The sequence below is a fragment of the Pseudonaja textilis genome, chromosome 2, assembly GCF_049901715.1.
Source record: "Pseudonaja textilis isolate UNSWEBS1 chromosome 2, rPseTex1.2, whole genome shotgun sequence".
In the NCBI taxonomy this organism is placed as follows: domain Eukaryota; kingdom Metazoa; phylum Chordata; class Lepidosauria; order Squamata; family Elapidae; genus Pseudonaja; species Pseudonaja textilis.
Window position 1 is genome coordinate 135,638,744 of NC_141991.1, and position 23,393 is coordinate 135,662,136.

Here is a 23,393-nt window from a genome sequence, read left to right on the forward strand (position 1 = left end):
ATTTTTTAGCAAGAGCTTGGTGTGAGAATTTGACACCTTGATTGTTCTGTACCATGATTTTTTTTTTCCTGAGTTCAGAATCTTTCCAATTTCCTCAATCTCAGCAAAATCATTTAAAGTTTGGATAGATGCTTCCCTGCTGCTTTGGTTAAATAATTGGAAGTGGGAAAAATGTGTACTGTCACAAACCATATTCAGATCAGTCTCTTCTCAGTCCTACTCATGCGAAGTGCCTGTCGTGACTGCAGATGGGCATATATCTTGTAAGCATGGAGGCTCCTTTTCAGAAATCGACCATTCATAGAGTAGGAAGCCAAGTAATTCTTTAAAATAGCCATATCTTCTTTAAGTATAACTTCTAACGGTGTAACCTCAGACTTTTTCCTTCTTAAACACCAGAGCTGAAAAGTGTGACACGCCAAGAGGAACAGAAAGTGGTGGGGAGGTGGGGAAGGGGACCAATTTACAGTAAGGTGATCATTCATTGGCATGTACTTTCCTTCCTTCCTTGGACCCTGTTGTGTGATTGCCAGCTACTGCCTAGCGTGACTGTGCCATTAACTGCAGTGCGCATATAGCAGCCCTTCATGGAGTATTGGTGGTGGTGGTGGGTTTTTAAGAAGAAAAACACTGTCAAAAATTCGTTTGGGGTTTTGTCACCCAGGGATGCCCTTCAAAAGTACAAAAGCCGACTCACAGCAGATAACAGTTGCATTGACTTCTCCCTTTCAGTTTGAAACACAAATATTTCCACACCTTGCAAATAAAAGCAAATAAACAGACCAGAATTACAAGCAGAACTTACCACATTTCAGCCTTTGACACACCTGGTAGTAAGAACTGCTTGGGGTAGAGGGATCTCCCTGAGCAAGTACAGGAACAGCCTTAAGAATTGTTTCCTAGTTCAAAGGAGCTGTAACCAAGTTGATCAGAGACTTCCTCCAGTTGTTCTTAGGTCTGCTGGTGCGTGCATCTTTCCTTATGTTCTATGGTCTAAGAAGAAAGCAGAGAGGTCACGCAGAGGGGAATCCCCTGTCCTTGAACCAGCTCCACGGAGGGAACTAAGAGCTGAGCAGAGAACAAGAAAGAGTTGGTGATGGGAGGGACTTTAACAGATGAAGCTTTTTTTTTTATAATTATAGTTTATTAATTTTTACAATTAAAACCAATCACAATACATACACAAATAAGCAAAAGAAAAAAAAGAAAGAAAAGAGGAGAGAAGGAGAGGGAAAGAATTTTGAGAAAAGAAAGAAAAAGAAAGGGGGAAGAAAGAAAGAGGTTACAAAGTAAAAAGTATTCTTATTTTAACAGTTTGCAAGATCTTCTTTCGTTTTCTTAACCTTAACTTGTGTCATATAACCACACCTGTTTTTAACTTATATCGCTACCTTGTTATTATAGGTTGATACTTTTCTTTCATGCCTTATGATATATAATTTATCTTTGATCAATCCAATTATACCAACAATTCCAGCTATCGTAGTATAGTGAAGTGTCTTTGTTTTTTAGCGCCAAAGTCAATTTATCCATTTCTGCACATTTTGAGATTTTTTCAATAATCATTTCTTATGATGGAATTTGATGTTGTTTCCACTGTTGAGCGAAGGCTAATCTGGCCGCTGTTAAAATGTGTATTGTTATGTATTTGGCTTTTTTGGAGATTTGCTTATCAAAAATCCCTAGTAGGAAGGACTCTGATTTGTATTTGATCTGCTCTTTAGTGATTTCTTCCAACCAAGTTTTAATTTTCTTCCAATACTTTTGGGTTTCTGCACAAGACCACCACATATGGAAAAAGGTTCCTTCTTTTTTCCTACATTTCCAGCAATGTGGACTCATGTTGGGGTGCATCTTCGCTAACCTTGAAGGGGGGAGATGCCATCTATAAAACATTTTATAAAGATTTTATAAAAGCTTTAAGAGCTGAGCAGAGAACAAGGAAGAGTTGGTGATGGGAGGGACTTTAACAGATGAAGCTTTTCATGGCCAAGGGAGAAGCGTGACTTATTAGGGCCCCATACTATCTCTCTTCCCCAATCTGCCGTCTTGTGGTTTAGCAATGCTGATGGGGATATGCACATCTGGGGCACATCAAGAAAGCTCTTTGCTAACTATCAGCTCATGATCACATGGAGCTACCCTTTAAAAAAAAAAAGGCAGGCAACAGACTGGCAAAATGTTAGGTTGTGAAAAGCTTTGCCTGTTGAATAGCAGTCTATCACCGGCAAATGCTGAGGATAATCCATCAAATCCTCCCCTGGGTTTACAGTGCAAATACAGATAGTTTCCTATTCTTCCTAGAAATGTCATCAAATCTCCCCACAGCTACAACAGCTACATTCAGTGTATCAGCCTTCCTTCCCCCAGAAAATTCATCTGCACGGTTCCAAAGAACTAAACAATTTTAGAATATCAGAAAGCAGTGGGTGGGTGGCGGAGCTATATTATGATAATCACCATGGCAAAAAGCAATACTTGGTTTTTACCATCTGATTATAAAAATTAAAAAAAAACCAACCCACGTGTTTCCTAAAAACTGGCCAATCTGCTCCCATCTCAATTGTGCCCATATACAATTTCCACTTTTTTATTTCATCTTCATCATAGTCTTTGGGTGGGGGGAATGATACATACTTAATTGTGCCAATATAAAAGATACTGCTTAAAAAAACAGATGATGGAGGGTATCACTATTCAGGTCTGCTTTAATGCACACATCGGGTTTGTATTCAGAAGTATGTTTGTTTTTATTAATTAATTTGTTAGTTTTATCTATCTATCTTTAGGAGGTCAAGGTGAGTATATAGCCAATTTGGTCCAGTGATTAAGGCACTAGACTAAAAGCTCGGAGAGCGTGAATTCAAGTCCTGCCTTAGCTATGACAGCTAGCTGGGTGACCTTGGGCCAGTCACTCTCTCTCAGCACAGCCACCTCATAGGGTGATTGTTGTGGGGAAAATACAAGGATGAAGGTGCGCTTGATATGTTCACCATATTGAATTATTTGTAAAAAAAATAAAGGCAGGATATAAATAAATAAAATAAACATTTTCTTAACAACAAGATAGGCTGAACTGAGTGACTGGTCCAAAATTCTACAGTAAGCTTCCATGCCTGATGGTAAACCATACCTGTGTCTCTCCTGGTGTTGCTTTTATATTTTTTTTAAAAAAATAAATAATTAATTTTTATTAAAAGAAAATTTTGTAAAGTTTCTTATAAAAAGGACAGAGTCATGGAAAGATGAAGAAGAAATGAAAAAAGACAAAGATTCTAAAGGGTAAAAGAAAAAGTGAAGAATAACAAAAAGAAAGAAAGAAAAAGAAAGCTATCAGAAGAAGTGACTTCCGATCTTCTTTGCTGCAGTTACAAATGCTATGTTTGTATTGCATATCAGAGTTCCCTTCTTCCCATAAACAAACCTTTTAAATCAATAAATCCTGAAATCTGCGATTCATTTTTATCCCTCTCCAGCAAAGAAAAGTCTTTTATAAAAATAGTTTTTCCCTCTTTAATCAAACAAGACCTCTTAGCATTTCTGTAAACTCAGCCATTTTGATAATCCATTCCTCCATTATTGGTGTTTCTGTAGTCTTCCCTCTTTGTGCATACAACAGCTTCATTGCAGTTACCACTGCAGTTAAATCAATCATCGTGAACTTTTTCTAGGTGAGTGTCGGTAAGAGAAAAGTTCTGGTTTCATCTGAATATTAATTTTTTAAAATTCTATGTGTCATGGAATATATATTGGTGTCCAATATTTTCTTTCTTTTTCACAAAAGTTCATGAACTTAGCATTCTGATTGCCACACCAGACTGGTTCTCTGGTATGTGAAATTGGAGTTACCATGAGGAAAATAAATAAAGTTGCAGCCTATGAAGTGCATCTAAGAAGTATCTCATGGGATTCAGAGAGAAGAATGATTAAGAACAGAATTGAAAAGTGAGTTTTCTAAAGGGCAAAAGCATGCCTTGTCTCACAATGAATATAACAAGGTCAGATACTTGTTTCTCCGTTTCTGTCAGCTTATCTCACCACGGCACCCTTCAGAGGTTTTGGAGCACGGCTCCCATAAACTCCAGCTAGCTGACTCAAAAGTCTTTGCTTAGAACACCTGAAGGGCACCAGTAAGAGAAAGGGGGTGAATACAATGGTTAATTACATCATTGTGTACAGATAAAATCAAGAATTAGATCTGTGTCGCAAAGTAAAGCGAGAAACAAAACAAGCACCAGACGATCTCATTTGAAGCAATAAATGTTGCTTCATGGGGCTACAGCCAGGCTAAAAATCTTGCCTGTCATGGATCTGCTGTCGGTTGGGAGAAGGGCCCCAGCAAAATTCCTAAACTCATCCCCAGCATATTCTGATAATGTTTTCAGTGGGAGAAACGCTCGAGGGAGATGCCTGCCTGAAAATCAAGAGACCCTTTGACAATCTGGAGAGGAAGATAGCACTGACTGAGTGAAGAAAGCTAAAATGTTGAGGTCAATGGGCAGAAGATATCTATTTATGTTCCTCATTATTTTAACTCAAGATAAACAACTTGGTATTTGCAGCCCCTAAAATGGGGTGGAAGGACTGAGTGCAGTGTCCAAGTCTCAGTGTCCTGCATTTTGGGGGAGTCACTGCATGCAATAGCAGTTGCCCAATTTTAATCTGATACAAACTGCTTAGTCGGAGAAAATACACCTTATTTTTTGTAGCTCATCACATAGCATTGAAGCCCATTTTGCATTAAAAGCAACAAGGTTTGGAGGTATGTAACCTGCGGGGGGAGGGTGTTGCACTGCTTTGGATTAGCTGTGCAACTACAAGCCCCCATTGCTGCACCCATCCCATCCCTGGCTCCACTGAGAGACGAAATGAAGTTTTGTTAGTCCACTTTTTTTAAAAAAATTGCTACATGCTCTTTCCCCAATTGGCAAAGAGTCAGGTCTAAACTTACCTATTGGCTCCTCTAGGTAAAAGAAGCTTTGCGATGTTGTGAAATCAGGAGCTGATGAAAAACGACTTCATCAGTTCTTTTCTTTTCTTTAGGTGCCAAATGTTGTGACTGAACTTTTCTTGTTTCAGAATGATTTGGCTCCTCTCTTTCATACTTTTTACCCTCCTCTTTCTTGATGTATAAAAAAAACAAAACAGTATGTTTGAGAACACGCTTTGCAGCTTTTCTTTGGTTTTCAATGACTCTTTTTTGTTTGTTTTAGTTTAATCTGATCATTTTAATTCTTATTAAAACTCAAATCCAAACTTGTTTCTACGGTACTATTTTGTTCAAGGCAGTTGCTATACTTGGATTTTGGTCATACTTGTCATATAACAGCAATGAATTTTTATTCTGTGTGCATTTTTAAAGAAAGGTAGACATAAAGCATCTGGACTTAGAACTATCTCTTTTCACTTTTATGCTGTAATAAGTCACAGGTACGCAGAGATTCCCAGAGGCTCACAGGTTTGTAGAAAGTTACCACTTACCCTCTCCTAAAAGAATGAAATATTTTGAGAAATATTAAAAAGGCAAAATATTATACTTCCTTGAATGAGAAATGGAGAAACATGCTCTTGGAAAGCAGCCCCCACATTTCTTAATAGCCTTCAACAAATGTTAGCACTTAAGAGATATAGAGATAGCTAGCTCTATTCATAAGGAAATACCTTCACCCACGGGTGAGATTCAAAGTTTTAACAACCGGTTCTGTGGGCATGGCTTAGGTGGTGGGTATGGCTTGGTGGTCATGTGACTGGGTGGACATGGCTTGGTGGTCATGTTATTGGCTGGGTGTGGCCAACTCAATATCACACACATCGAGGCACGCATCTCCTTGCCTGGCCTCTCATGACTGTAGGGATGCTGCAACAGTCGTAAGTGTGAAAAATTATCATAAGTCACTTTTTTCAGTGCCATTGTAACTTTGAATGGTCACTCCACACAAGCAAAGTACCAGCAAAGGAGGGGAAAAAAACTCCAGAGATGTTCCTGAGACAGGAAGTCTAGTCCTATCAAGAATGTAATAAGGGTTAACGGAGAGGCAGTTTCTGTAAGCAACACCAGAATGTTTCCTTCCTGCCTTCCTTACAGGAATAGGCCAGTAATTTCTTCTAACAACCGGTTCTCCGAACTGCTTAGAATGTTAACAACCGGTTCTAGTGAATAGGTGAGAACTGGTAGAATCTCACCCCTGCCTTCACCCAAGATCCAACAAAGGCAGGATTAGCTCTCAGCCACAATAGGAATTGATGCGTTGCTGGTCCCACTGCAGGGATGAGGAGTCAGCTGGTAGCCCACGCCCGGACCGACTGCCCGGACGGGCTTCTCTCGCAGAGGAAATGAAGACAAGGACACAAAGGCATGTTCTTGGGAGAGGAAGCTCAGAGCAAACTTTGCCCCTCTCTTTTATTGTGCAAGTTTAGGGTGGGGTTTAGGGTGTATGAGGAAACATTCCTTTTGGGTACATTTGACCATATAAGGCTATGTATTTGCATATTTGACCATATAAGGAAACTGACCATATAAGGCATACTGACCATATAAGGTAATACCTATGTTGACCAATCATAGCTTTACACGTGTTGTTGGTTGTTTTGTTACCTGCCTCACTATGTTGACCAATCATAGCTTTACACATGTTACCTGGCAGGTATGGTATCATTGGATCATTGGGTGATATCGCAACATCTCCCCTGTTTTTATTTTGTTTTTAGGGCTATTTACTCACTATCCTCACTGTTATGTCCAGTCTAGGTCCTCCGACTCATCCTGTCATAGGTTCATGAGAATTCGTGGTTCCCCTTTGGCAGCATCTTTGGTGAACTCGTTATCAGAGTCATCAGAATCTGAGGAGAATTGCAAGAGGGCCTTTTTCTCTATTAGCGCATTAATTTGTTTTTGTTTTGAGTATAAATCCGAATCAATTTGGCCAAATTTTCTTTTAAGGATTTCTAAGAATTTACCTATCACACATGGTCCAATGGTACATGCCAACAAGAGAAGGATAAGTGGACCAGCTATAGCAGATAACAATGTTGTTAACCATGGGGAAAGGTTAAATAGTCCTTGATACCAAGTATGTTGTGAAGCTCGTTCCCTTTCTCTTTCTTTTAATCTGGTGTCTAGTTCTTTCATGGAATCTAGGACAACTCCTGAGCTATCAGCATAGAAACAACACTCATAGTCCCCCCTTGTTTCAAAAACAAGAGGTCTAGGCCTCTGCGGTTTTGTAAGACCACCTCAGATAAAGAGGTAAGAGAAGTTTGCAAGGCAAGAATGGATTTTTCGACCCTTCTAAGATCTTCATCTATGGTGGCACTTAACTGGCGAAGATGCTGATCAGAAGTAACAAGGCCAGCTATACCTGTGGCCATCCCAGAAGCCCCCATTCCCAGCAGTACAGCTAGCATCAAAGCAGTTACTACTTCTCTTTTTGCCCTAAGGTTATATTGTCTAGGTTCTAGTAAAGAAACAAAATCTTCTAAGTTATATACATCAATTTTGGGAAACAATTGTACCTGAATACAAAATGATTTTTTTGTCAATAATACATAATCATTTCAGCAAAGTCAAAATGTAATTTGGGGAAATAGGAAGAAATCATGGTGTAGTTAGTTGTGGAGCTGAGTATTTGTCCATAAGCGTCCTTGATTGTCCCATGTGATGTTGTGTGGTTTGTGGGCGTTAAGGCTGGTGGATGTCCCATCAGTCCAGCGAAACGAACAGCCAAGCAGGAAGAAGAGGAGTGCTGTCATCTTTTTCGGATGATGGCTCCGCTGGTTGTGGGCGGTGATATGGGCGGACACACCTTGCAGGAACCCAAAGAGTTCTGTCAGGAAGCTGGACTGCTGCGTAGCCTCGACCCCAGGTGATCAATTCGGCAGGTCCTTTCCACGCAGGATCAGGTAACTGTCTATAATAGACTAGTGGTCTCGAAGTGGGAACAGGTGGTTTAGTAAAGTGTCGAGATGCAGCAGACAGGGGAGGGGTGCCAGTGAGATTGAGGAAGTTAAGCGTATACAGACAAACATTTAACACATTTTGTAATACTGGGAGGCTAGGGGGGCCTTTAAGGCCTTTTGACCCCATGTATCGTTGCAATGCCAATTTTAAGGTTTGATGAGCCCTTTCAACAATAGCTTGCCCCTGGCTATTGTAGGCAATCCCAAACTTGTGGATAATGGACCAGTGATAGCAGAACTCAGAGAATTGAGAGCTGATATAGGCTGGTGCATTATCTGTTTTTAGAATTTTTGGCGGTCCCAGTACTACGAAGGTCCGAATACAATGATTGATAACGTGCTTTGACGTTTTCTCCCCTTGAGGGGTGACTATGATGAACCCTGAATAGGTGTCAATAGACACGTGAAGGTATTTCCAAGGGGCAAAAGGTGAGAATTGAGTGACATCCACTTGCCATGTCTCACAAGCCTCTATGCCCCTGGGATTAATCCCTTGAGGAAGCATTTTTGCTTGCAAACTGCAGAGAAATGCCAAATTGTTTAACCAGAGCCTTTTTGTTTTGATGAAAATAACTATGACTTTCCCCTGCTAATAGAGGGGAAGGTTGAGGCATCTTAATTGTCAGTTGCTTGTGCCATGAGTTTTAGAGCCATCAGTGAAAACTGTGATGGCTAGGAGTGTGAGGGAGGTGAAGCCATTCGATGATGCACAGCTTCTTTGTTTTGGGGGCTGTTTGGAAGAGAATAGCTGTGGGCAAGATAGCCAAAGATAGCAGACAGTTGGGGATGATGCGATCAAGCCCTTGAGGGCATGGAATAGAGGGGAAAGGGTTGCAATAACAAGAGTGGCTACTGTAGTGTTAACAGGAAATGAAAAAGATCTTTCACCTCTGAGAGAGGCAATTAAGAGTGGATGAGTCATAAAGAAAGGGGCAGCGACCACCCCTTCCATGATCAAAGAGGAGTTTGGGATGATAGAAGTTGAAAGCAGAACAGGAAAAGCTGTTTTGTGGAGCGGCGGCAAGTTGGGAAGATGTTAAAAGCAGAGATTGAGGAGCAGGATTTGCATTTCCACCACTTGCCGGGGCTTGGAGGACCTTAGGAAAACAAGAGAGGTCCTCTGGATCTATTTTTCCTTGAATCAAGGCTTCCTGAAAGGTATTACGAAGCAAGGGGGAGGGGTATTAGAGGGGAAGGAGTCAGGTTTTGTAAAGGAAGATTTTGAGGCTGAAAGGCTGTAGGGAGGGGAGGGGGGAAGAGGGGGGAGAGGAATGCGAGGAATGTAAGGCTTTTGTTGAAGGGGAGGAGGGAGGGGGAGGGGGGCGTTTGGAGACAAAGAGTAGATGGGTGGACTTTCTGCTGGAAGAGGAGAGGGGGATTAAGGGGAGAGGAATGAGAGGAATGTAAGGTTTTGTTGAAGGGGAGGAGGGAGGGGAGCGGGGGGTGTTTGAAGACAAAGAGGAGATGGGTGAAGTTTCTGCTGGAAGAGGAGGTGGGGATTAGACAAAGAAGCTGCTGAAAGAGCAGGGGGAATTAGACAAAGAAGCTGCCGAAAGAGCAAGGGGGGATTAGGCAAAGAAGCTGCCGAAAGAGCAGGGGGGATTAGGCAAAGGAGAAGGAGGGAGGGAATCTTGTTGATTCGAAGTTGAATCAGAAGAAGGATAAAAATATCAATCGCAGCCATGAGCGCTCTCCAGGTACAGAGAATATGTGGCGCTGCCCGAGGAGGTTGATGGATCCATTTCCCAATTTTCTCCCATGTGGAGCGTTTAAGAGTGCCATCCTCGGAGTAGGCTGGGCAATGTTTTTGAAGATAGAGGAGGAAAGATATTATAGCTTTCCTTGAAAGAGGAAAGACTGTCATGCCATTAGTTCTTTGCAGAGCATTGGCCTTCCTGACTAAAAATGAAGTTCATCCACATGCTTGGACAGAACTTTGGAAAGTGGGGAGCCCATACTTACGAATGCGCTTTACTGTTGCCCGGTGGCGTAGTACAGGAGTCAGGGCGACGCCTCCCTAGAAAAGGAGCACGTTGTGAAGGGGACGTGAAGGCGATCACGTCGGGGTCACCAGTTGATGCGTTGCTGGTCCCACTGCAGGGATGAGGAGTCAGCTGGTAGCCCACGCCCGGACCGACTGCCCGGACGGGCTTCTCTTGCAGAGGAAATGAAGACAAGGACACAAAGGCATGTTCTTGGGAGAGGAAGCTCAGAGCAAACTTTGCCCCTCTCTTTTATTGTGCAAGTTTAGGGTGGGGTTTAGGGTGTATGAGGAAACATTCCTTTTGGGTACATTTGACCATATAAGGCTATGTATTTGCATATTTGACCATATAAGGAAACTGACCATATAAGGCATACTGACCATATAAGGTAATACCTATGTTGACCAATCATAGCTTTACACGTGTTGTTGGTTGTTTTGTTACCTGCCTCACTATGTTGACCAATCATAGCTTTACACATGTTACCTGGCAGGTATGGTATCATTGGATCATTGGGTGATATCGCAACAAGGAATTGCCCAAAGCCCCTTTATTGCATCCTCAGTTTCAACCCCCACTCCCAGGAGTCCAAACTTCAACCAAACTTAGCTCAGACAAACTTGTAGGATTTGTACATGGCCTTATAGGAATCTGACAACAGCCAATAGAATACATGTTCTAGAACAGGAAGCTCAAGTGAAAAGGCCAAGAGAAGGTATAAATACCCCACCACACACTCTCAACTCCATATTGTCAGCTACATCAGAACTACCAACATGTGGTTCTGTTCATCAATAAATGGACCCTCTTTCCAATCATCCTCCAGCCTCCATTTTTTTCTCCAGTGTCTTTCTCCCAACTTGGAATGGAACCAAATGGATATTTCTTCTAACAGGTTATAGTTTATTAGGAGAAAGAACAAATTCAGAATTTATTCATTCACATTTGTGAGGAAGGCTGGCTGTGTGAGGAACAGCCCCTATTATCTAGTCAAGGACAGAATTAGGTAAATTGGTTTGCAATCAGAGGTGGTATTCAGCAGGTTCTGACCAGTTCTGGAGAACCAGTAGTGGAAATTCTGAGTAGTTCGGAGAACTGGCAAATACCACCTCTGACTAGAGATTTTACAGTATCTTTCCCCACCAAGCCACGCCCACCAAGCCACGCCCACAGATACGGTAGGAAAAAAAAAGAATCCCACCACTGTTTGCAATGTTATAATTTTCTTCTGCATCACATCCTTGGGCTATTTAGAAGCAGCTGAAAAGCTGGAGGAACCCCAGTGAAGTTGCTTATTTTCCCTTCCTCATGTATAAGAATTTGTGTTTCTGCATGCAATTTTATCTTCATCACAAAATAAGGGAGAGGTGACACAGAAATTCTTTACTCCAATTCTTCTCCAATTGGTGCCATTTTAACCACTACATTACAGAGAGCTGAAGAAGCTTCTTGGATGGGAAGCAAAATGTCTTCAAAGAAAAAAAAAATCTTTACATCATTTCAGTACTCTCCTCACACTTAAGATTGCTGACTTTTCGGGCAATTCTCAGAGTCATGATTTTAATATAATCTTGTAGTGAAGAACACTTCTTTCTATGATATGAAAGGACTCACTTCAACATCAGGATTTTGTTATAGACCCAGGAGCACACATGGCCAGTTGATTTTGAACTCTTGGCAAAAGGAGCAGAAGGATTTCTGTTGGGTAGCACAACTCCAGATAACCTCTACATGTCAGCAAAGAGTTAGCTTTTTAAAAATATATATATTTCTGCCTTCTGGTGGCCATTCAAAGTTTTGCAGCTCAGATTTAGTAGCCCTAATTTGTGAAAAAAAAGTGCTGAGGTATCCAAGAGTAGCCAATTCTTAACTTCTCTCTATCTTTCATATAGTTAATCCTGAGCTGCAATCAAGATGCAGTTTGAAACAAAAGCTGTCTGGGTAATGATCAAGTTAACTAATTTTAGTCAACTAAATATATATATATTGCTTAAAACAAATTGCTGAGCCATGGATCTGAGTACAGTTTCTCAAATAAGTAACAGTTGGCAGGGTTCATACAGAGTAATCTACATACCATAGTTTACATGCCATAATAGCAGTGTTCACACAGCACACTCAAAGCAAGCAATATATTGTTTGGGCAGTGCATCAAATTATGGTAATACACCCTGAAAATTGCCCGGAAATATGGTGATGCAAATTAGTTAGCCAGGACATGGGAAGCACTAGACTATTCTGAATAGCAAAATGGGAATTTATGGCTTTGGTATATTGCACAAACTGTGACTTATTCAACAAACCATAGTTAAGCCAACTAACAGTTGTGGGAATGTGGGATCCCAGACAAAGTGACTTGTTATAGTTGGATGTAATGCTTTGCAGTTTTCACCAAAACGTCATTGGCATTCAAGCTTCTTAATGTAAGAGAATTTTATGAGGCCTCAGAAGTCTTCCCATTGTAACCTTTCTGATTTTTCCGACAACTTTTCCCATATTTTATTCTTTCCTCAGAAAAAGTGGAATTAATCTATCTTCTAAGCTGAAGGTATTCCAAGATAGCATTCCATACAAACATTATTTATGATCAAGTTATGAAAATGCATTTTCCTATACTTTTTTGAGCCATCTGCATGGCATTCTTTTGTGTATGGCATAAATATTCAATTCATTGATGATTGTGAGAATACTATACTCAGGAATGACACAATATTTGCTTTAAAATTGCTATCCAGATATTATAGCATCAGCAATACAAGATGAATTATTTCTGCAAATAAGGTAGCAATTATACTTTTCAGAGGTCCGATATTGTTCTATGTACAATCCTTGTTTTATTGATTAAAAACCCCAAATCCACAATCTCAGAAAATTAGAATATTACATGCAATCAATAAAACAAGGATTGTACATAGAACAATATCAGACCTCTGAAAAGTATAAGCATGCATATGTACTCAGTACTTGGTTTGGGCCCCTTTTGCAGCAATTACTGCCTCAATGCGGTGTGGAATGGAAGCTATAAGCCTGTGGCACTGCTGAAGTGTTATGGATGACCAGGATGCTTCAATAGCAGCCTTTAGCTCTTCTGCATTGTTCGGTCTCATGTCTCTCATCTTTCTCTTGGCAATGCCCCATAGATTCTCTATGGGGTTCAGGTCAGGCAAGTTTGCCGGCCAATCAAGCACAGTGATCCCACGGTCATTGAACCAGGTTTTGGTGCTTTTGGCAGAGTGGGCAGGTGCCAAGTCCTGTTGGAAAATGAAGTCAGCATCCCCCTAAAGCTCGTCTGCAGAAGGAAGCATGAAGTGCTCCAAAATCTCCTGGTAGATGGCTGCGTTGACTCTGGACTTAATGAAGCACAGTGGACCAACACCAACAGATGACATGGCTCCCCAAATCAACACAGACTGTGGAAACTTCACACTGGACTTCAAGCATCTTGCAGTGTGTGCCTTTCCATTCTTCCTCCAGACTCTGGGTCCTTGGTTTCCAAATGAGACGCAAAAGTTGCTCTCATCAGAAAAGAGGATTTTGGACCACTGAGCAACAGACCAGTTCTGTTTTTCTTTAGCCCAGGTAAGATGCTTCTGATATTTGTTGTTCAGGAGCAGCTTGACAAGAGGAATACATTTGAAGCCCTGTCCAGATCCGTCTGTGTGTGGTGGCTCTTGATGCACTGACTCCAGCGTCCTCCACTCCTTGTGAAAGTCCCCAACGCTTTTGAATGGCCTTTTCCTGACAATCCTCTCCAGGCTGCGGTCATCCCTGCTGCTTGTGCACCCTTTTCTTCCACCCTTTTCCCTTCCGCATAACTTTCTATTAATGTGCTTTGATACAGCACTTTGGTAATATCCAACTTCTTTTACAATTACCTTTTGAGGCTTTCCCTCCATACGGAGGGTGTCAATGATGGTTTTCTGCACAACTGTCAGGACAGCAGTCTTTCCCATGATTGTGATTCCTACTGAACCAGACTGAGAAGCCATTTTAAGGCTCAGGAACCCTTTGCAGGTGTTATGGCTTAATTAGCTGATTAGAGTAGGACGCTTTGAGCCTAGAATATTGAACCTTTTCACAATATTCTAATTTTCTGAGATTGTGGATTTGGGGTTTTCATGAGCTGTAAGCCATAATCATCTCAATTATGACACATCACGGCTTGAACTATCTTGCTTTGCATGTAATGAGTCTATCATATATATTAGTTTCACCTTTTAAGTTGCATTACTGAAATAAATGAACTTTTGCATGATATTCTAATTTTTTGAGTTTCACCTGTATGTATCAGAATGGTCAATCAAATGGCAACTTCAAATCTCAACAAATAAATGCTCTGTCTTACATATTGGCAAAAAAAATCAGAACATAAAATACAAGCTGAATAGTCAAGACCTTGTTGATGATCAAAACTCTGTCAAGGACCTTGGGGTACTCATCTCTAATGATCTAAGTGCTAGAGCCCACTGTTACTACATAGCCAAAAAGGCATTAAGAGTTGTTAACCTAATCCTGCGTAGCTTTTTCTCCGGTAATATCACACTACTAACTAGAGCATACAAAACATTTGCTAAACCAATACTTGAATACAGCTCATCAGTCTGGAACCCGTATTATGTATCCGATATTAATACAGTTGAGAAAGTCCAGAAATATTTCACAAGAAGAGTTCTCCACTCCTCTACTCGTTGCAGAATACCTTATGCCATCAGACTTGAAATTTTAGACTTAGAAAACCTAGAACAATGCAGTCTTCAGTCCGATCTAAGTATAGTACATAAAATTATATACTGCAATGTCCTACCTGCAAATGAATACTTCAGCTTCAACCATAACAATACAAGAGCACACAATAGATACAAACTCAAGGTAAACCACACCAAACTTGATTGCAGGAAATACGACCTCAGCAACAGAGTGGTCAATGTCTGGAATACTCTACCTGACTCTGTGGTTTCTTCCCTAAACCCCAAAAACTTTAACCTTAGACTGTCTACTATTGACCTCACCCCTTTCCTAAGAGGTTTGTAGGGGGAGTGCATAAGTGCACCAATGTGCCTACCGTCCCTGTCCTATTGTCTCATTTTATTTCTCTTATATATATCCATTTCATGTATTCATAACTATGTTTATACTTATACCTGTTATCTTATAATCGCTTGGCAAAACAAATAAATAAATAAAATTATAGGTGCCAAGAACAGTTCAAGCTGAATTTACATTGGGAGCCATTTGGGTGTACTGATTAAGGCACCATACTGCCTTTTGCATAAAAGCTACTGGGTGATCTTGGTCTAGTCCCTCTCTCAGTCCAACCTGCCCAACAGGGTTGTTGTGGGGAAAATAGGAGGAGGAAGGAGTTATTTACAATGCTGATGAAGTTGTTTTCCATTCAGTCATCCAACTCTTAAAAGTGTGATATACATTAAATAAATTTCAGCTGATCTGCAGTTCTTTAAATTACTCTGAATGGGATATAACAGTGAAGCAGCTCGAAGGGGCATGCCACTTCTGGCAAATAATTGTGTATACATCCACCAGAGGCTGAGGTAAAATACTTGTGTGTGAGGAAAGGGCTTCATGAGAATAAGAATGAACACCAAGTATACGTGACAATAATTTGTGAGTGGGAGGAAATGGTTGCCTGAGGATGTGGTGGGGAAAATACAGGTCTTAGATGTTGCCAGAATCAAAATGATGCTCCTCCCATCGTGTCTTCCCCATCTCAAACCTTGTAGTAATCATCATATGAAAGGAAGTATCCTACAGGCACTTTCTCTTCTATCCATGGATAAATATAAAGAATACTCACCCATTCATGGCACCCAAGCTCTGCTGCCTGGGACAACCCATTTTCATTCTGGCTAATGATAGGGGAAATCTGCGAGCTGCTGACAGATTTCACCCATCACATTAAGATTCGTTGTATTTTTTTAAAAAAAAATAGACCTCATGTGGCTGGGTTTATTTTGCCATGCTAATGCCATATCAGTTGCTAATCTGTTAAGCATGTTGTATGAGTTTAGCCTTACATACACAATGGTGAGAAGCCAGGGAGATTTTGCACCTGCATTCATGCAGTATATTCAATCCTAATACAATTTGTTTGGTTGCGGTTTACCATATTGTAGGCATCCAACTTTTATGATTTATAGACCATGGTTTTCCACTGAATAATTATGAGATCCACAGGCAATTGGAGTTAGGCAATAATCCATATCTTTGCATACATGAGAACAGCTGGAAAGTTATTTTTAAAATTATCTGGAGTCCCAATGGTCTTTTAGAGGTTTCCTCTGATCTCATCCTTTAACTTGAAAAGCACGGCATGCCAGGATGCCTCCTGGCCTGAACCCAGAGAAGCAGCACACTATGGGACTTGGACTAAGAAGGCTAACGGGTCAATATGTAGAAAACTGAATTACGGGAACAGCGTATGCACACATGCACACACCAATTAGGTTCTTCACATTGTGTCTGTGAAGAAAAAAATTGGCTGTGATTGAGAGGGAAATTGGAGTTGCTCTTTTCCATCATAGAAGCCTGAGCGCCATCTGGGGGTCATTGTGCAAAATTACCAGCAACATTTAAGTTGCATTCTGCTTACATTTCGTTTATTGTGGGACACAGGTAGGGCAAAAGGTTATAGTCCAAGAGTTTAAGGGGGTGGGGGAGAGATTTTTTAAAAAATAAATAAATATGCAAATGGAAATCTGGGACAGCTAGCTGAATCCAGTGTAAATCTCTTCTGCCTGTTGAAGTAACTCAGTGGTGTTGTTAGCAAGTCCTGTTTTCAGTTTCTGTTCCCCAATGCACTCTATACCTTGTTGACCCCATATTGGTCTTCCTTTCAAGCACATTGAAAACATTAAGACACAGTGAGGTGATCTACATGAAATATAACTGGTTTTTTTTTAAATATTAATCCTCAAAAAACTCCCAAGTTGACCTCAATAGCTAGTGATTTGTTAGACATGGCCACATAATTATCTTGACAACTGTCTGAAACTGGATCTTCAGGAATGTTTTTTGATTTCTCAAACTAGTCTATACCGAGGGATTTCCTAGTGGTCTCCCATCCCACCAATAACCACATTCAACTCATATGGCATTTTGAGTTCAGCTCAGATTGGCTAGTGCTGCTGTCTAAGCAAGGCTCATAGGTTTAAGCAAAAGAAAGTTTGTATATCCCCTGGTATTTATCCAAAATATTTAGAAAACACTATTTTTGGATGGAAGAGCATAACTATTCCAATCTTTTCACACTCATGGAAGTGTTTGCAGCACTGGGATTCTAGGCGTTGTGGTACAATGCAATTTATTTGGAATGTGTCATTTAGAGAAAGCTGCTATATAGTAAGACAGACAGCCCTGCCTTCAACATTGTTTGGTTTAGTGGGAAGTAATCACAACCAAGTTATTACTAAAATGTGTGTGTGCGTGTGTGTGTGTGTGTATGTAAATTATGTATATATACATATATATGTATGGTATTCAGCTTTGTTCTGGTATTTTCCCTCGTCATTATAGTTGTGCTTTTAAAGTTGTAGTAGCAATGTCTCGGCAGAAACTCATCTGCCATCATCAGGCTTCTGTATTGTGTTCGTCTGTGCTGGTTGGTATTTATTTTTGATGATATCAAGAGTTTCTTTTATTAGGACTTGAGTGAATAGTGAAACCACGTTGAAACTTACAAGCAGATCTTCTTGTTCCACGTGTAGATCTTTGATCATTTCCAAGAAGTGGTATGAGTTTTGTACCTGTGAAGCTGCTGTTTCAGCATGGGGCTGTAGCTGTTTTGCTAAGTGTTTAGCTAGGTTTTGTAGTGGAGCTCCTCTGGAGCTGCCTATGGGTCTGAGAGGTATGGCTTCTTTGGGTATTTTTGGGAGGTCGTATAGTTTGGGGCATCTGGAAGATTTTTCTCTTTGGATGATCGTCTGTTGGATCTCTTTGCTCATGTGGCTGATTATAATTTTCTTCTTGGTTATTTTTTCCAGACATGTGATTGGGTCCATGTTTATGGGTTTGTATGTGGAATCTTGGAGTAGGTCTGTCAATTTTGTTTCGTAGTCTTTTCTATCCATTACTACTGTGGCATTCCCTTTGTCTGCTGGAAGTATGATTATGCTGCTATCCTTTTTTAGGGCTTGCAGGGCTTTTAGTTCTTCTTTGTGCAAGTTGCTTTTGGGTGGTTTGCTTGTGCATAGGATGTTAGTAACTTGGTGTCTTATTCTAACAGCTTCATCTGTATTTAATTTAGTTAGGCTGGATCCTACTGCACATATGATGGATTCTGTGGGGATTTTTTTGGGTGCTATAGCATAATTGAATCCTTTTGTTAGGACATCCATTTCTGTTTTGGAGAGTTCTCTGTTGGAAACGTTATATACTAATTGTTTCAGACGTTGTTGTGAGTTGTTGGGGGCTTTCTTGTCATGTTCTAATTTCTTTAGTTTCTTCAAGAGTTTGTCATTTTTGGAAGTGGTTTCAGTTTCAGCTCTCCAAGTTGTAAGTTGTTTTATCTTGTCCCAAAGTAGAGGGTGGATTTTGCTGCTCAATTCCAGGTGTAGTGCTAGCAAATCTTTGTTTAACTGATCCAATTGGAATCTCTTTCTGTGGAGCTCATTCCTGAGTAGAGCCATTTCAGTTCTTTTCAGGATACGTTTAGTAGCTGCTGTGCTGTGATGAAATGTTAATTAGAAGCAGGTTGGTGTTGATTGTTGTCTCTGCAGCTGCGTAGGAATTTGAGGTCACATAGTATTCCTGCTCTTTTAACTTCCAGCTTCTCATAGGTTTTGGTCTGGCTGTTTATTTCCTCCCAGACGAACATAATACAGAAGCCTGATGATGGCAGAAGAGATTCTGCCAAAACGTTGCTACAACTTTAAAAGCACAACTATAATGATGTGGGAAAATACCCAAACAAAGCTGAATACCATACATGTAAGTACCCACGAAAATTTAAGAAAACAAACAAACACACACACACACACACACACATATATATGGATCTACTTCCAATCTTATGTGGGAGAAAACCCGAATAACCAAAGATCCACATACAAATACACGCAAGAACCTCAGAAAACATACATGCATGCATACATACATACATACATACATACATACATATATGCATACATATATATACATATATCTATGTATGGTATTCAGCTTTGTTCGGGTATTTCCCCACGTCATTATAGTTGTGCTTTTAAAGTTGTAGCAACGTTTCAGCAGAATCTCACCTGCCATCATCAGGCTTCTGTATAGTATTCATCTTTGTGTCAGGCTTTGCAGCCGTTTCAGTTTTAAATTTGATGCTAGAAAACAAATATATATATATATATACATGTATATATACACACATATATATGTTTTATTAAGTTTTTGCAGGTATTTATATGTATGGTATTCAGCTTTGTTCGGATATTTTCCCACGTCATTATAGTTGTGCTTTTAAAGTTCTAGCAATGTTTCGGCAGAATCTCATCTGCCGTCATCAGGCTTATGTATTGGATTCGTCTGTATGTCAGGCTTTGCAGCCGTTTCGGTTTTAAATTTGGTGCTAGCCTACTGCTGTGCCAAAATGATTTTTTCTTCATCCTGATTGGTTGGGAGTCTTGGTTTGTGTTTATTGGTCTTGGAGTTTGCTGTGTTCTGCTTGATTGGTGTTTCTAATATCTTCTGTCTGTTTTGTAGCATTTTTTTTGTCTTGATTGGCTGGCAACATTGTGTTTCTTGTATTGGAGGCTTTTAGTGCGGCTTGGCTTCAGGTGAGTGGCCGGCATATATATATATATGAACCAGAAGCCTGATGATGGCAGATGAGATTCTGCCAAAACGTTGCTACAACTTTAAAAGCACAACTACAATGACGTGGGAAAATACCTGAACAAGGCTGAATGCCATACATGTAAGTACCCGTGAAAACTTAAGGAAACATATACATATACATATACATATACATACATACATACATACATACATACATACATACATAAATACATAAATACATATATATATATATATGGTATTTAGCTTTGTTCGGGTATTTTCCCATGTCTTTATAGTTGTGCTTTTAAAGTTATAGCGACGTTTCGGCAGAATCTCGTATATGTGTATTTATATATGTATAAAACCACTTAGAATGTTTTATATATACTTAGAAGGCCAGTGAGGTGAGAAGGGCTCAGAACACCTACTGAGAGTTTCTATCAGAGGTAGAAGTTTAGGAGAATTGGCATCTTAAATTTTGTTCGTAGCAGGGGTGTAAGAGCAGATATCTTTCTGCTACAATTCTGCTTGTCTGCATTGGTTGCAAGCAGCAGAAACTTTTCTCTGTGGGAATGCACAATTCCATCTCCTGCTTCTCTACAGAATATAAATGGGTGTTTCAACCTCTTCCCCAATTTTAGAGCTAGTCATTATGGTCTTAAATCATAATGGACTATCCATTTGACTAACCTGATTTTTCCTTTCTTTTTTAGTGGTGGATTAATTGCCCAGTCGTGACATGAACATCAGAGTTGTAAAGTGAACCCATTGCTCGTTATGGACCGGTTTTGCCAAAACCCCAAAGTGCCTCTTTTCAGTAAAAATGTCAAAACCAGAAAGATTAAAAAATAAAAAATTACAGGTAGAGCTAGTCCTCAGCTTATGGCCAAAATTGGGACCAGAATTTCTGTTGCTAAGCAAAGGGGTGGGTTAAGTGATTCATGCTTGATTTCGCGGCCTTTTCTTCACTTGTGCTTGTCAGAAGCTGATTGGGAAGGTCACAAATGATGACCATGGGATGCTTCATGTAAATACTGGCCGGTTGCCAAGCACCCAAATTTTGAGAAGATGCCACGCCAGTTGTAAGTTACTTTTTCGATGTCGTCGTAGCTTTCCATAGCCGCTAAGCCAAGGGCTGCCTATATGTGACCCGCTACTACTAAAATGGGGTGGCAGGATTAGAACCTGCCTCTGAACGTGCCTGGCAAGAGCACAAGTCGGGCACTTATTTCGTCACCGTGGCAGATACAGAAAGGCCTGCGCCATCCCTAGTGAGAAAAGAAACCCATTCGAAGGAGGCCTTTGACTTTCCATCACTTTATTTTGTAAAAATAGAAAAGTGCCCCACCCCATCCCCTTCTGCGGCACAGCTGGGAGTGTAGGGGCAGGGGAAGAATCCTGTAAAATACCATGGAAAGCTGGTTATGTAAACATCCAAGAAGGGCCTCACCCCCCTTTTTTAAAAAAAAAAAAAACTTTTTTATCCCACCCCCACCACAAACAGACCCCCATTTTAAGGCCCCGGGGTATTTATTTTGACAGCTTATTTTAGGAGGGGTGGGGGAGAAACCCAAGACCGTTCAGCGGGCGGCTCTGTTCCTTGGTGCGCTGCAATCTGTCAACACTTGCTCTTGCAGGGGGAAGGGCCAAGCTCTCACTCACTTTACTGCCCATTCCCTGGTGAAAACATAAGCCAATAAATAAAACCTCCCGGGGGGGTGGGGCTGCCCTGCTCATGGCCGGAGAGGGAAAGAAAGCAGCATCTTGAGCTGCGGAGGGAGCGAAAGAAGGCTGCGGAGTTTAATCCGCCCTGCAGCCTCTCCCAGAGGCAAAGCTCGCCCCCCCACTTTCCTTTTCTCTACCCACCCCCTCTGATGAAGGCTTCCCAGAGGAAGAGAAGAAAGGGAGGCCGAGACAGAAGAGTAGCTGATAAGAGCGAAGGACTAAGCTGAGGGCCAAAACTTGATAGAACAACTCCTCCCCGCCCGCCCAAGCTTTGTAGTGTTCGGGTTTTTTATTCCTATTGCTGAAGGCGGCAGGAGAGGCTTTGCGGAGGAGACGTCTGCCCTCTAGCGATAAGGAAGAAAGCTTCGTCCCTGGAGTTGTGAGAGAGGAGCAAAAATGGCTCCTCCTCTCAGCCTTTGGGAGGGAAATCAAGCTTCCTGGAGCAGAAGTGGTCTTTCTTGCTCCATCAAAGTGCTGCAGAAAGGCAAGTTAAGGCAAGCCGTGACCACCCACCCGGCTTGCTTTCATCATCCTAGAGACCGACTGACTTCTCCTTGACAGGGGCAGAAGTGGGGAAGGGGGGGGCACGGAGAGACAGCAAACAGGGTCAAATCTGTAACTCTGCACCGCCACTCCCACTGCCCCTTATCAGCGCGATATCTTTGGTTATCTAGTGTCCTTTGGGGTCCATTTCCCAGAATTCTTAGCACTGGGGTCATAAGCATCCCAAGCAACAGATACAACCCCCGACCCTGCTATACCTCTACGCCTTGGGATGGGGAGACAGCGGGAAGGACCACGATGAGATCCTCTCTCTGCCCTGCGATAATAACACAATAGCATTTTATAAAGCTAATCAAAAGGAGCCCCCACCCCACCACCCCCAGGAATTCACATAGCTTGCCGGAATCCATCAGAGATGGATTGTTAATACAAGCACACCCTAAAGGCGACACGTAGAGGGATGCGTACATAGTCCTGCCTTTGTCTTCTCCATTCCCCAACATCATTGGTCCAAGGTCTCTTGTGTGCAATGGGGAGAGGAAGGGCTGTTACGTTCCTCCGTTGGTCTTCAGATTCTTGAATAAATAGCATCCCATGTGCCAGGGGTTCCTGGCTCGCAAGGCAGAAGGACGAAGTGGATTTTAGACTGAGTTGAACCAAGAAACCACTCCTGACAGAGTCCCTGTCGGCTCTTGGGGTGCCCCCTTTTCTCTCAGAGGCTCTGAGTTTATGGGGGGGGGAAATTGCACGTGCGGAGCTCACCCCGTTTTGAAAAGGGGGAAATCTCCAAGTTGTAGCCCCTTTGGGGCTTCCCAGGTTCTGAACATTTGGCTTGAAGCTGCTTGAGTCAGCTGGGTAGGCAACCTGGGGGCTTTGGCAAAGCTCTGGGGTTGGGAGAAAAGGCTTCTGAAGAGACATCCAAGGCCCCAAAGAAAAAGATTAAGGCAAGAGGCATCCAGCCCACGTCACCAAACACAGAGGAGGAGAGAGGAACAGGCTGCCGCTGCCTCCTAGCTCATCTTGACTGCTGCTGTCCTGATGCCTGACTCCGGCAGATGAGCCAAGAGCAGGAAAGGCAAGCCTAAAATGGCGTCCAGGAGGAAATGGGCCGTGGGAAGGCAGAGATGAGACCCAGGAAAACCATCTTCTCCCAGCCTTTCTCAGCCTAGATCCTGCCTTTCTTGAGGTGCTAAGGGGTTTCCTCTTGGCTTTTGGCGTCAGCTGGGCTCTCCTCAGTGCTCGGGGCTTCTGCCGAAGTTGGAGGTTGTGACAGCTGATCTTCAAACATTTCAGGGTTTTCCAGCATTTCTCGGATGAGTGGTGGCATGGGACCAGGGATCTCCATCTTCAAGGTGATGGCCCGTTCAGCACCTGTGGAAGAGCAGAGGAGGGAAACGGGTAACATCGGTGGATGGGAATTTCCCCATGAAGCAGATCAGGTAATAA

At 41.6% G+C, this 23,393-nt stretch overlaps 2 protein-coding genes across 6 annotated transcripts in view; both read right to left on the reverse strand.

The window, feature by feature from the left end:
• Positions 1–1,001, reverse strand: part of ITGB7 (integrin subunit beta 7) — a 70,885-nt gene extending 69,884 nt beyond the window's left edge. For 2 of the 3 annotated variants that reach the window (XM_087925390.1, XM_087925389.1), the window contains exon 1: positions 806–976. The gene's annotated coding sequence lies outside the window, so the exon portion shown is untranslated. Of the gene's footprint in view, positions 1–805 lie in introns of all 3 variants that reach the window. The other variant, XM_026713688.2, reaches the window with a different exon arrangement.
• A 20,018-nt stretch (positions 1,002–21,019) lies between these two features.
• RARG (retinoic acid receptor gamma) overlaps positions 21,020–23,393 on the reverse strand; it is a 139,378-nt gene continuing 137,004 nt past the window's right edge. For all 3 annotated transcript variants that reach the window (XM_087925397.1, XM_087925398.1, XM_026713749.2), the window contains one exon: positions 21,020–23,318. In XM_087925397.1, the coding sequence (XP_087781523.1) occupies positions 23,137–23,318 (182 nt within the window). In that variant the 3' untranslated portion in view covers positions 21,020–23,136. The remainder of the gene's footprint in view (positions 23,319–23,393) is intronic.